Source organism: Neltuma alba, unplaced genomic scaffold (genome assembly GCF_004799145.2).
Source record: "Neltuma alba isolate B1F8T4 unplaced genomic scaffold, ASM479914v2 tig00012699_pilon, whole genome shotgun sequence".
NCBI classification, from domain to species: domain Eukaryota; kingdom Viridiplantae; phylum Streptophyta; class Magnoliopsida; order Fabales; family Fabaceae; genus Neltuma; species Neltuma alba.
In genome coordinates, this window is record NW_021637126.1 from 33,903 (window position 1) to 48,097 (window position 14,195).

At 35.2% G+C, this 14,195-nt stretch overlaps 3 protein-coding genes and 1 non-coding gene across 4 annotated transcripts; 2 read left to right on the plus strand and 2 right to left on the minus strand.

The window, feature by feature from the left end:
- Positions 1–907: 907 nt before the first annotated feature.
- Positions 908–4,157, plus strand: LOC114730049 (serine/threonine-protein kinase SAPK3). The gene is made up of 10 exons (XM_028917069.1): positions 908–1,043; positions 1,173–1,382; positions 1,901–1,975; positions 2,342–2,443; positions 2,540–2,593; positions 2,675–2,767; positions 2,853–2,945; positions 3,049–3,153; positions 3,258–3,356; positions 3,606–4,157. Exons 2-10 carry the CDS (start codon positions 1,260–1,262, stop codon positions 3,870–3,872), a joined length of 1,011 nt encoding a protein of 336 aa, XP_028772902.1. The 5' UTR covers positions 908–1,043; positions 1,173–1,259; the 3' UTR covers positions 3,873–4,157.
- A 3,144-nt stretch (positions 4,158–7,301) lies between these two features.
- TRNAW-CCA (transfer RNA tryptophan (anticodon CCA)) lies at positions 7,302–7,373 on the minus strand. Its single transcript has one exon. It is a non-coding gene; the product is annotated as a tRNA-Trp (tRNA).
- Positions 7,374–7,907: 534 nt separating this feature from the next.
- Positions 7,908–11,008, plus strand: LOC114730039 (uncharacterized). The gene is made up of 5 exons (XM_028917061.1): positions 7,908–8,627; positions 8,963–9,061; positions 9,887–9,931; positions 10,343–10,480; positions 10,595–11,008. Exons 1-5 carry the CDS (start codon positions 8,226–8,228, stop codon positions 10,934–10,936), a joined length of 1,026 nt encoding a protein of 341 aa, XP_028772894.1. The 5' UTR covers positions 7,908–8,225; the 3' UTR covers positions 10,937–11,008.
- A 358-nt stretch (positions 11,009–11,366) lies between these two features.
- On the minus strand, positions 11,367–13,215 carry LOC114730041 (protein TIFY 10A). The gene is made up of 5 exons (XM_028917062.1): positions 12,957–13,215; positions 12,296–12,368; positions 11,926–12,194; positions 11,782–11,839; positions 11,367–11,666 (listed from the first exon to the last, which is right to left on the minus strand). The coding sequence occupies exons 1-5, from the start codon at positions 13,126–13,128 to the stop codon at positions 11,570–11,572; spliced, it is 669 nt and encodes a 222-aa protein (XP_028772895.1). The 5' UTR covers positions 13,129–13,215; the 3' UTR covers positions 11,367–11,569.
- Positions 13,216–14,195: the final 980 nt, after the last annotated feature.

Below are 14,195 nucleotides of genomic sequence, written 5' to 3' on the forward strand. Positions count from 1 at the left end.
ATATGATATATTTTTTCTAAAACACCATAATCATCTTTCTTAATATCCTCCCTCCCTCACTTATTTGATTATGGTTGAGGAAAAATCGATAAGGATAATTTAAAAAATTGATAAATATGAAAAATATGTCTTATATTTAAGATTAAAATTAACTTAATAATTAGGTCTTATATTAAGAACTGGAGAAGTATCTTTTAGATACATTTAATGTTTTAAAATATTTTATGATGTAATTTCACTCCTAATATATTAAAAAAGGATATTTGTGAAATTACACTACAAAATATATTAAGATGGTAAATGCATCTGAAAAAATATTTTAAAATACTCAATGCACTATTAAAAAAACAAATTCAACCGTACAAACCAATGATACCATAAAATTCCTGATGCTTATAAATGTGAAAAAAATACAAAAGAAAAGAAAATATAAATGATAGATGGGGGCTAGTATTTCATTAACTAAACTACCGAATCCCACTTGGGGGGGGGGGGGGGGATATCCTAACTGCCCACTCATCTACGATGTCGTCTCGGAAGAGATAATTGCGTGGAACCAGAAAGCCACTTTCGGCAACCTCAGGATATCTTCACAGCAACTTCGTTCCGAGAAGGAACCAAATTATCATTCGCCAACACAACCCTCTACGTCCTCCTCTCATTACATTCTTCAAGACACAACCTTTCCTCCGCGTGTCCTAATGTCACAATCACGGTCTCTCCCTTCGGAAGCGACACTTCCAGGTGACCCCTCTTCTCTTGCAGACGTGTTCCTCAATTCAATTCTGCCTCACCACAACAAATTCACATCCTCCGACTTTCCTTTTCAACCGTCCTTCTCGTCCTTCACATTTCACTCTCATTTGTCGCCATCCCTTTTTTTTTTTTTTTCCCTCTCTTTCTCTCTCCGTGTTTATCTCTTTGTTCTTTTCTATCAGTAACCGCCACGCTCAGTAAACTCCTCAAGAGTTTTATAATTATATTATGTGTAACTTGCTTTTTTGCTCGAGAGCTGTTTGATGGTTTGTTAAAAAGAGGGTGAGGTGAGTGCTTCCTCTGTCCTGCTTCTCCTGTGGGTCTCTTTTCAGTTATTTTATATATTTGTTTGTCTGAACTTTTCTTGGCTTGCGTATATGTGTTTATAAAACTAGCCATGTTGTATTTTTATATAGAGTTCTTCGTGTACCTGTCTGAGTCTGGTGCTTCTCTTGTCATCTGTTGGATTGCGAAAGCCGGTTTGGTTCTTTGGGAGGGGGGAAATGGAGGAAAGGTATGAGGCATTGAAGGAGCTTGGCTCTGGGAATTTCGGGGTGGCCAGGCTGGTCAGAGATAAGAAGACTAAAGAGCTCGCTGCTGTCAAATACATTGAAAGGGGGAAAAAGGTAAAATCTTCGTCGAGATTGATGCTACAGTGGTTAAATCCAGAAAGGGACTGATGATGTTTGATCAAATATTTCTATCCATTGACTATCCTTCTGTTATGCAATTTGAAGTTGAAATTTTGTTCTATCTCTGATAGTACATGAAAAGGCTTCTGGGCTACAATATTGTTATCATTATTTATATACCGGCTTTCTCTTTTGGTGGGATTATCATTTTGAAAACGGTAAGAAATTTTGCTAGATTGATTGAGTGGGTATAAAATTCTGCGACGTAGCGCTGTTAGATGAAATATTTCTGTTCTTTGACCTTCCTATCGTTGAGCAATTTGGAGTCGAAATTTGAACTTTATCGGCTACAAGATATTAATTTCTCTTGCTCTGCTCTTTCTTTTTTTGTTTGGTTGCTTTCTCTATGCATCGCCGCACTGCACTCAAGCCTTTTCTCTTGTGTAATAGTTTCTTCCAAATTGTTTGTTAACTCTGCTTTTCTTCTGAATTAATTATGTTTGTTGTGTTAGATTGATGAGAATGTTCAAAGGGAGATCATCAACCACCGATCTCTAAGGCATCCAAACATTATCAAGTTCAAAGAGGTGAGAAAGAACCTATTCCCAGTACCTTGAAAATATTCCATCATCGAGTTTCAACTTTCAAGGTATGGGATTAAGCATAATGAATTTATTTGCATGGTAGTGTGCCATTCTCCATTATTTTTATGCATGCAGCTCTCAGATTCCATCTTGCTTGGAATTGTTCTGAAAGGCAATGTTAATTACCAACTCAGAGAAACTAACAGTAGCTCATAATGTCTTTTCAATTCCATATCTCTTTGTGCTTTTCCATTTGAAAAAGACCAAACTTTATTCCAAGTGATTTTTCTGAGTGTTTGTGATTTGTTTCATTGAGATCTTTCTGAGGTTGTACTCATCAAAGTGCTGAATAAGATATCTTTTATGCAGATTGTGCTGACCCCAACCCATTTGGCTATTATCATGGAGTACGCTGCAGGTGGTGAACTCTTTGAGAGGATTTGCAGTGCTGGTAGATTCAGTGAAGATGAGGTTGTAGAATCTTTTTGAATATTCATTTAGACATGCATTAATGCAACCGCGTTAAAATCTTGCTGACTTTTTTTATGGTGAATTGTATATACACAGGCAAGATTTTTCTTCCAGCAGCTAATTTCTGGAGTTAGCTACTGTCATTCAATGGTACACACCCAATCCATTCACCATGTGCTCTTTGTTTCAAGATTTTTCATGTCTTGTATCAACTCTTGCTTCATACTTCAGGAGATTTGTCATAGAGATCTGAAATTAGAGAACACTCTCTTGGATGGAAGTCCGAATCCTCGGGTTAAAATATGTGACTTTGGTTACTCCAAGGTTGATAACTTCTCTCTAAAATGATCCATCTCAGAGATATTCCTGCTAATTTCTTACCATTGTTCAATTTCATATTCATCTGCAGTCTGCTTTACTTCATTCTCAACCTAAATCAACCGTTGGAACTCCGGCTTACATTGCTCCAGAGGTTTTGTCCCGAAAGGAGTATGATGGAAAGGTATTGAGAGTTCTCTACTATTCTTATCTGCTATAGCGCCTTGAACTTTATGTCATATGGTCTTCAGTGTACAGTTTTCTTTCCAATTTGGCTGTTTCATTAGATTGCAGACGTATGGTCCTGTGGTGTGACTTTGTATGTCATGTTAGTTGGAGCATACCCGTTTGAAGATCCTGATGATCCTAGGAATTTCCGAAAGACGATTGGGGTGAGCTTTTATATATAACTTCAAATTAAATTCCTTTTCCATTCGAATCTTTGATCTGCATCAGTAAACTTCAAGCTCTGATCACTTTTGTTGATACTTGACAGAGAATCTTGAGCGCTCAGTACAGCATCCCTGACTATGTGCGTGTCTCTGCGGACTGCAGGCATCTTCTTTCTTGCATATTTGTTGCCAATCCTGCCAAGGTATGTGTATTTTTTCTTATTTCTTATGATTCTGATGACCTTATCCCAAAAGTTAGCTAAAGAAGTGGGAGAACCAACCCACTTAAATATCCCATACTCGATCAATGTGGGACATAGTATCCACGCTATCGAGTTTTCATCATAATCATTCTACTAACCTACTTGGCCACTTAAATATCCCATGCTAACACTTTAGCTATCAAATAGACTATTTATTACTTGACGTAGTCTCGTTTGTTGATTTTCAAGAGGATAAGCATACCAGAGATAAAACAACACCCATGGTTTCTGAAGAACTTGGCGAAGGAGATGGGGAAAGGGAAGGACGAAGCAGAGAAAGAGGAAGGAAGGCAGAGTGTGGAAGAGATAATGAGGATCATACAGGAGGCAAGAACTACAGCGGGGCAAGGATCCAACGGTGGAGGCGTAGTTGGTGGAGGGTCATTGGACGGTGGGGATCTTCAGGCAGATGAGGAATCTGAAGTTGATGTTAGTGGTGACTATACTGAGAACTAGATTGCTTATCTATATCTGGTCTCAGCATTCTCTATTTCTCAGAAAGATCAAGTGGGGAAAAGGGGAATTAAAAACAAAAACAAAAGAAAGGAAAAAGTGGCTAGCTTTGAATTGGAGTTTGTATTTATTTATTGGAGTACCTGATTGTTGTGTAATTTTTAGCAAAGCCCAAGGGCAGAATTATATTTTTAACTGAATTATTTGTATACAAAGTGTATGAAGAAAAATATGTTTTCTAGTTTCTTTCATATAGTATACATAATAAATTATACGTATTTTATCAAATGTCAATGTATTTTGTCAGAATAAATTGTTGGTATTTTATTGGGAAAATTGCAAAAAAAAATAATGAAATCTGAAAAATTGCAAATAAGGACTCATTATAACATTACTATGGGTTTTAACAATAATAGTATAGATTTTGACAACAATTTTTGTAAACCGGTCTTCGTCTGCAATTTTTCAAATTCTATGGTTTTTTTTTTTGGTGATTTTTCTTATTTTATTTATACTCACACTATTCACATCTAAATTCATTAATTTAAACGAAGGTTGTTAAACTCGGGTCTAAACAAACTCGTGATAGGGATGCAAATTTGAATTTACGAGTTTAGTTTTATTAAAAAATTAGTATTAAAAGTATGCAATTAAATAATTAAAATGTAAAAAATAACAATAATTTTCTTAAATATATTTTAAATCTAAATAATTAAAATTGAATTCATCAACTTTCATAATTTATCATATTTAACAAAGAAAGTTTTATAAAATTCATATACAATGTTACTAAACATATCTAAATTTAAAAATTTAACACGAGTTTAAGAGGGAGTTGGTACAATTTTGCAGGTTAAAAACATTAAAAAAAAAAGTAAGTAAACTCACAAGTTTGACCGAATTTACAATTAACACCAGTTTAAAAATGACTCGACATGATTTTGTAAGTTAAAAACATAAAACATTAAATTTAGAGAGTCAACTTGTGAGTTTACAACAACGATTTAAACCTTTACGCTATATTTGGTATGGGTTTTCATATGAGAGGAGAGGGAAGGTGCTCCCCTCCCCTCATTTTGCTGGAACATTTTTAAAGAGATGAAAGGGAGTTGCTTTTCTCCTCTCACTTGGCCGAAACAATTTTTAAAAGGGGAGGGGCTTTTATTTCTTCCTTTCTTCTTCCTAGCCTTTTGTTTTGAAAATGGGGTTTTTCTTAGAAGAGACGAGAAAAAATATTTTATTTTATAACTAACCTTAATAAAATAACATGATTTTCTTTTTATTGTCTCTTTGGCCCTCTCACTCTACTCTTCTCTCTTACTACTGCAATTCTAATAACTCTAATAAACTCAACTTCATTTTCCTCCTATATTCAACAATTCAATTAGAAAAACCAAACTACTAAAAACTTTGTTAAAAATATGAAATAACAAAAATCATTGGAAAAAAAACCATGAAGAATTATAATATTTTTGAAAAAGTCAATATAGAGTAATGTCAACTTAAACTAGATTAAAATATTAATAAGCATCTTTTAATCTTTTAATTCATTAAGAATTTAAGAATAAGGAAATAAAAGATAAAAAAAATGTAAAAGTGTAATTTTTCTTTAAGAAAATTGGGGATAAATCCTTTAAAAATTAATTGGCAAATAGTACTTAGGATGATGGATTATATAAAGAAAGATAACTTGTACACATAGGGAAGATGATTTGCAAGAATTATAAGAGACTAATTTACACATAAGGATGATAATTTGTACATAAAAAAAAATGGGTTGCAAAAAAGAGAAGTTCAGTTGCATAAAGAGATGATATAACACAAGAAAGGATTGATTGTACATAAAGAAAGTTAAGTTGCACAAAATTTTTAAGTACTCTTATAATCCTTAATATAAGACCTAATTATTGAGTTGATTTTGGTCCTAAATATAAGATCTGGTTTTTATATTTATCAATTTTTTTCTAAATTACCTATATGATACTCCCTCAGACCCTCAACCATAATTAAGTAGAAGATGGAGGGAGGATATTAAGAGAGATAATTATGGTGTTTAGAAAAAAAACATATTATACTTCTTATAATTAACTAACTTACCTAACTTTCTTAATCCAATCAAATTAATTAAATAGGTTTATATTAAAGATCAGAAGAGTACTATTTATCAAATTAATTCTCAATAAAGATTAATCCCCAATTTTTCCCTTTTCTTTTGAACCGAATGGAATTAGTGAACAACATTATGGAAAGAAATGAGATTTTTTTTTTTGAATGAGTTGTGCTTGTGGCAAAGCACAATCTTTTTTTTTTTTTTAAGTTAGTAAATTGTCTCATACATATTTACATATTAATAAAATAAAAAATAGAAAAAAATTTATTTATAAGAGTAAAATAGTTAATTTTTAAATAGCTTCCTTTCTTCCTCTCTTATACCAAACAAGGTATCATTAAAATGTCTCCCTCTCCCCTCCAATAAATCTAAACAAAGGATCATTGAAATCTCTTCCCTCTCCTCCCCTTCCTTCCCCTCCCTTCTATATCTTTCCTCCTCTTCCTTTCCTTCCATCCCCTCCTTTAAAGTATTCATCAAAATCTTCTAGTTAGATTGAAGCAAACAAATTATATAAATATTAATAGTTTTAATACAAGAGTTAGTAGTAAATTGGATTTGATCCAAAATAAAAAATATCTATTCATTTTATCTCTTATATTTATTATCATTTAAAAACTAATTTAATTAACTTTTAAATTGTTATATAATCTAATGTTATACATGCTTATTTTAAAAAAGATGTGATTACATTTACTATAATTACTAATAATTAACTAAGTAATTTAAATTTTCTAATCTATTTAAATTAATTCTATAATTTAAATTTGTTTTACCCATATTAAATAAGTCAACTGCCTTTTTTTTTTTACTTATATTGTAGACAAGAGGGATTATCAAATTATTTTGAAAACTTAAGGATTTAATGTTTGGTAGATTAGGATAAAATTTTACTGCAATCAAATAAGCTTCTTAGATAAGAGATCTTTTAAAGTATTATCATCGAATTTTAAAAAGGAAAAAATGAAACCAATACAAAAGAAATTGGCTAGAGGCAATTACAGTGAAATACTACCTCTAATTATTAATATAAAATCTAATTTAACTTTTATTTGATTTTTATAAATTAGTTAACTGAGTTTTTTTTTAGGGATAACAATGGTTGGATGGCTAAAAATGAGAATTAGTTAACTGAGTTTTGTATTAGGAATAAGAGGTAATATATGACAAACAATGGCTGCACGGCCAAAAATAAGAATGAAAAGAAAACAAGGCTGACGGCATCCAACGATGACAAGCTGAACGCGGGAAAAAGGTAAAATGCCGTTAAAACGGCAGGGGGAAAAAGATGATCCGTTAGGGTAGCTAACGGTTCGGGGTTTTGAACCCGACGTGAATCGAACACGCAACCTTCTGATCTGGAGTCAGACGCGCTACCATTGCGCCACGGATCCGTTGGTGGTGGGAGGCCCATATTAATTATATTTATTGTAAATAAACAACCACCATATTTCATCTCAAGTAGAAGAAAGATAAGAGATAAACCACCTTAATGTATATCTTTTGCCAGTATAAGAGCGATTTCGGAATGAAAACTAGGGACCGCATATTTAATTTAATAAATTTTCGTTCATTTAGCAAATAAATAGTTTATACATAATTTATCTGCACAAAGATTCTTTTGTTTTTTCCCTCCTGAGTCATACTTTCCCACAAGACTTTCAAGCAAAGTCTGGCCAAACTATGCTTTTCTCCATAACCATCATTCCTCTTTTTTTCCCCCATTCTCCATAATGAATATATCTATAATTATAATTAGAATACTATTTGGACGTCTTGAATTTCATCATGAATTAGGAATTAGGCCTAACAACCCGCACACCATAATTCCAGAATAGACTACGAGGCTTGGGACCAAGTGGCGCATAGCCGAGTGATTTCACCTTCAAGTGAATGATTGAGGCCATATCATTTCAAGAAACAAACAAATAAGCGTTGGGAGAGGTAAAAAAGACAAACTTTTTCAGATTATCTGAACAATTATTCATTCATTTTCCTTCAACCACGCCCTCGATTCGAACTGAATTCTCAACTTCTCAACAAGTCACGCTGCTTTCTACTCTCCACGCTATGAATCACACAGAATCAGTATGACTACTCTGTGTCGCATTCGTTCCGTCACTCCTATAACTAGACCTCTCTTCCTGGTCAACGAACTCTTACTCTTTGTCGCTGCTCTATTGCTCGATCCACAAGCTTAATCCTTTTTCTGGGTCTTCATCTTCATCTGCTTCTCCGTTTCTCCAATGGCTCGTAGGCGAAATGAACCAGAGCTCACTGTTTCTACTCGTTTGATTCTCCTGATGGTGTGCTTGGTTTCATGCGGCATGGTCTATGCTTTCGTCACTTCTGTGCTTGCAATCTCTGGCGGTAGCTCTTCAGGTTCAAGCTCTGATTCCATAGCACTGGCCGACCAAGATGGTGCTACTGCCAGGGCGGATCAGGGTCATGGAGGATGCTGTAGAGGAATTGATAATTTGGAGCTCTGGGGTGCCGCTGTGAAGTGGGGTTCTGAGTTTAAATTCAACAATTCTGAAGATTGCTGCAACGCTTGTAAATCCATGTGTACTGGGAAGGATGGGCCGTGTCTGTGTGATACATGGGTGTTTTGTGGGAATCGTGAGACCTGCGGATCCAAATTTGGTGAGGCAAGTTACTTTCTAATTCTTGGTTCAAGATCCACCCTTTGCTGAATGGCTGTAATCGCCTGACCCTTCTTATGCTGGAAGCTAATTTGACAGATGAATATATACGTTCATTAACATATTACTCCTTTAGTTCTAGATCCTATCTCTTTATATTGATTCTTTGCACGAATGTTGATTCAAACATCCAATGTAAGAAGTAAAATAGAGCACTGTTGGTCGTCACACTATGGTAGAAAGAATTACATTCATTTCCAGGTTTTAGATATATTATTTCTTTTGGATACTTATTATGACAATGAGTATAGAAGTCAATGCATTTATCTTCATTATTTCAGTGTTGGTTGAAGAAACAAAAGGACAGCTTAGCCCCTGAACGGCAAGGAGGAAAGGACATAGTTGGCTGGACTTCTGGTATCATCTACGGGAAAGGGGAGGTACGAGAAGTTTGATATTTTAGAATGAATGGAGGAATTACTATTACATTCTCCACCTGAGGCAGATATTTTAGGTGAATGTGTTGTAAAGAACTGCTATTAACAAATGAAGCTAAGGCATGCTTTAGCCTTCGCTCTTCCATACTGGCCCTGAAATGTGTGATGAACCTAAAAGATGCTGACCAAGTCAACGTGGAAGCCCTATTGGCTTGTCAATTTTATGCTAATTATCTTCAAAATGGAGTTTTCTTTTGGTCATTCCCAACAAGTCTTGAGATGGGGTTTCTTGCTGAGAAACGAACAGTTGTTCACCATTATCTCGTGCTGGTAACCTTCTGTTGGTAATGCTGCTGAGCTGAGATGGCCTTGCATACTTATTCCTTGAATATGTATTTGATCTCAATGGGGCATATTGCACCTTTGCTAAAAATTTGATGACAGAACCTTTGGTAAAAGCATGCCATTGATCATTATGGTAATTAGAAGGTGCTTTGATATGCACAATCTTTGATGATTGTGTTCTATATAGCTTTGCTCACAAGATGTATCACCTAGCCAACCTACTGGCTATTTTAGATTATGTACTAAGGTGTGGATTGCTTGATGGGGTGAGTATGATATATCGGAGTAGGACACCAACTTTGGTATCAAATACTTATGATTATTGAATATTCTTGGGCAGATTACACTCTGTAAAATTCTGTTCTCTCTTTCCATCATCAGTTATACAGGTCCCTGTATGATGCAATACAAAGTTTGAACTTTACATGTTTATGAAAGTTTAAATTATTCGTTAATGTACTTTTCCCACTTATTTACTTGCAGGGCATTATTGGGCTAGAGACAGAATATGGAACTCTTCATATAAAGGTAAGTGCTCATGCCTATGCGTCTGAAATCAAACTGGAGAGGTTGTGTGCTTGAAGGTGCAATTGGGAACCCTTTTCCAAGTACCATAAATTTAGTTGTCAAAATACAACTTGCATGTTTGTCTGATCTTGTAAACTCTTGAAGCATTTCTCTCTTTCCCAATGTACAATTGATAGCACAGAAGTGCACAAAATACCCGTTTGGCTGCTAACTTGGATGAAATGTCTCTGAAGATAATATCTGAGACAGTGGGTTTTTGCTCCCTCTCTGGGGTAGAACCTGATGCAGTTATCAACCCAAGAGATTGTTATTTAATCTGGCATTCATCATGATGTGCTGTTGTCATCTGTAGATTAACTTTTCAGTGACTAGTTTTTTATGTACATCTTGTACTAATACTATATGGTGCAGCTTTTTCCGGACTGCGCCCCTCATTCTGTTGCTTACATTCTAGAGCTGTTGGCTTTGAGCCATTGTGCCGGCTGCCACTTTTATCGTGCTGAGAGCCGAGGCGAATCGTGGGATTCAGCGGGAAACCACATAGAAAATGTAACATTGTGATTTGCAGATCTAATGCTTTGTGGCACATAAATGCATACTCGTACTTTCTTTATCACGCTACAAATCCAGATTCTGTAATGGAATAATCCTGTTTTCTTTCAGGCTGTTTTTGGACCACCATATGGATTGGTTCAAGGGGTACTAGAAGCACAAGGGACCACATTCAAGGGAATCCCCATAGAAGATTGCCCTATTATTAAGAGGGGTTCAGTTGCTTGGGTTGGTTCTGGCCCCGCATTCTTTATTAGCCTAGCTAATCATGTGGAGTGGGGAAATTCGCACACAGTATTTGGATCTGTTTTTCCAGAAGACATGCATATCGTCGAGAGAATTGCTACACTTCCCACTACATCTGATGTTTGGAACAATGTTAATGTTACCGTCTTGGAAAAACTTGTCCCCTTGTTCTTACGAAGAATCGAGAAAAGCTACGGAGAGTTTTAACATTAGTACTAATTCAGATAGAAACATTCTGTTGATGCAATTGTGAACTAATAATGTGCGTTTCTAAGAGCAGACGTCTGTGATTCCGCAATTTTGTTTTGTTTTGTTTTTTTTTTTTTCCAAGACACTTCTGCCATGTATTTTTGTCATCATGTGATTCTCTTGCTCATATTGTCTGCTACAATTTTACTGTGAAGCAAGCATTTCCAAATTCAAACGAAAGAATAGTGATATTCCTTGAAAGAACTATGATTGGGAAATTGGATTATTTAGTTTAGTTATTCTATAGTGGAATCAAAATTCTTGACTAGTTACGTTGCATAGGATATCTACTACGGGTATCATACTTCCGAGCAAACCGTAATGAAATCATGAATAGAGATTCATGTACCACAGATTCAAAAATCAATTTAGAAGAAGCAACGTAATTAGATTTAATGGGGTAGAGCCAACCCCTAGGGGTTTAAAGTCTTGAATACATGAATGTTCTTGATTGTAACTTCTCTATAGATGTAGGGAATTAGAAGACCAAACACGGAACCTAAGCAATCGTCTCATATTCTTAATCCTAACAAATCATCCATAAAAACAGTCACTAAGATCCCAACCACTAATGATGTGCTAGTTGCAGCTTCAGACTCGTGGTGAATTAGGAGACGAGCCCGTCCATGGCATGGCTTCAGCTGGCTTCTTGGCATTGTTTGTTTGATATGGAGCTCTGGCAGCGATTCTGAAAATGCAAAAGAACAACAAACTTGTCATTTAATTGAAACAATAATATAATATAAACAGAGATGGAACAAGCAACATTTCTTGATCAAAGGTATTTGTTTGAGAGAGCCTACCTATCCTTCCTCTTCTCCAAGAACCGATGAAGTGAAGCTTTCCTAGCAATTGGTAGATCTGTATGGAAAGAAAATTGATGATCAGAAACACAATATTTCTTCCACTGTCACAAAAGCAGGCATGCGAAGACAAAAGGGAATTACCAGCAATAACAGGTCTGGGTTGTGCTTGAGAGTGCTCTTTAACCAAATTGCTGGCAACATTAGAATCAGCAGAGATTGTGACCAACTTAGGAGGAAATGAAGGATATGTATAAGCAGATCTGTTTTGAGTTTGGGAGATTCCTTTGCGTGCAAGGGACATGATCTCCTTGGCTTTCTCAGCTGGAAAATCATCAAACACAAGAACTTGTCCCCCATAGAAGATAGTTAACTGTTCAGATTTGGGCTCCTTACTTGCAGAATTCATCACACTGTACATCAGGAAAAGAGATCTTACATCAATAATCAAGATTATTCGGTCATTATGGTTTTTGAAAATCTTACCAGAAATTGAAGAAACAAGGTAACACACCTGGGATTCGTGGCAGTATGGGTCGGAAGAAGGTTCTTCATTGTTGCAGATTGACAAGATGTCTCAACAGACCCTGTAAAGATGATTTCAAGTTCAGCGATCTCCAAAGGCATACAAGTCAAGTATGGAATCTAACCCATGTCCCAAAATATTCTCCAGTCTACTCAAATATCTCAAACCTTGTATTGTTCCCAATTTGGAAACCAAGGACAAGGAAAAGAAGAAAAAGTCCAACGTTTCGGCTAACATAAACAGAGTTTTTATGGGAGTGAGTTTCGAAATGTTCACATAACTGTTCAAAAATATTTAAATTCTAAGCTCCAAATCTTATGATTAGGACATTAATTCTTCTCAAGTTAGGGAAAATTACACAGGCGCATGATGCATTTATCAGATCTATAGTTTCAAACTAATAATAAACAAGAGGAAAACGAAAATTAGAAATGGCAGGAAACTTGTCTCCTATAATTCTATCCTAGGATTTCTTCAAATTACTTCAATGGCGAACGAAGTAAGAGGAAAGGAATTACATCTCTTTTTTTCCGGGGAGCCAAACAGTGAACATGCAGCACCCGATACTTTTCAAGGGGCAAGAAAAGGGCAAGGGAAAGAAGAAGGCGGCAAAGGAAAATTTTAAAACCTCAAGAAAATCAAACCGTACCAGTTCCATTGATGTTGCCTGTCATTCCAAGACTAAGATCTCCGAAGCTGAAGCCGCCTTTTTCCTTGAGGTACTGACTCAACAGGCTACAAGTCTGCGAGAAGGCAGACTGCTCCGACGACTTGACCGGCTTCAAGTCAGAAACCTCCGAGTTCTCCGACGAGCAGGACATATTTGCCGGCGAACACAACCAAAAAGGCTCACCGCTCTCTCTCTCTCTCTTTCTCTGTGACTGCAAAAATCTGAAATTGCGGAGAGTGAAGAGAAGGACAGGATTATATAATTTCTGGAGGGCAAAAAGAAAGATAAAGAAGGGGAAATTAAAGCACGAGGAATAAATGGGGTAATTAAAAAACTGAAAAGTCGCATATAGTGGAAGCTGTACAAAACAATTCAAAACAAGTCGTGAAGTAGACGCTCCCATAAACATTTTTATATTAATTCGATTTAATTTAATAAATAAATAATCCTAATAATTTGTGCGGTGGTGGGGGTGACTCATTTCCACACGTGTTCCTTGCGGTGGGTCGTCACAACTCACGACATAAATGAAAACGGCAAAGCCTGTCGCTGCCTTTGTTTCCCTTCGTACCACTGGAAAATGACAATCCATCTTGGTTACAGATATCTTATGAATTAAGTTTTTTCCCCTTAGAAACTTTATTAGTACTAATTACATGATTAATTTTCTTTATCTTATCTGTTTTTGTGGACCTATTCTCTTTTTTCCTCTCTTATTAACACAAGATCTAACTAAGTCTTATCTGATGATTGCATATCATTATTTTAATGTTGTGTATAATGTTTTAGCAGATTATAACATTGTTATACACCTAAGAACTAACCTTTTAAGATGTATTAAATTTCAGGGACTAAATATGTGTTTAAAATTTGATAGATTAAAACTAAAATAAGTCCAAATTTTAGAGATTATAAATTATATTAATCCTACTTATATTATTAAAATTAGGCGAACCTTCTGTAATTATCATACAGCTGAAAAATAATTATTAATGTCTAAAATATCTTATCAATTAAATTCTCTCATCAGAAATTAAAAACTATCAGTACTAATCAATAGTTACATGACTAATTTCCCCCAGCAATTACATTACTATTACCTCCGATTCTAATTATAAGATCTCGTTTGTAGTAATTAGACCTCGTTTGTAGTTTACAAATGAGGTCTTATAATTAGGATCGGAGATAGTAATTTACTTTTACTTAATTCTATCAGAA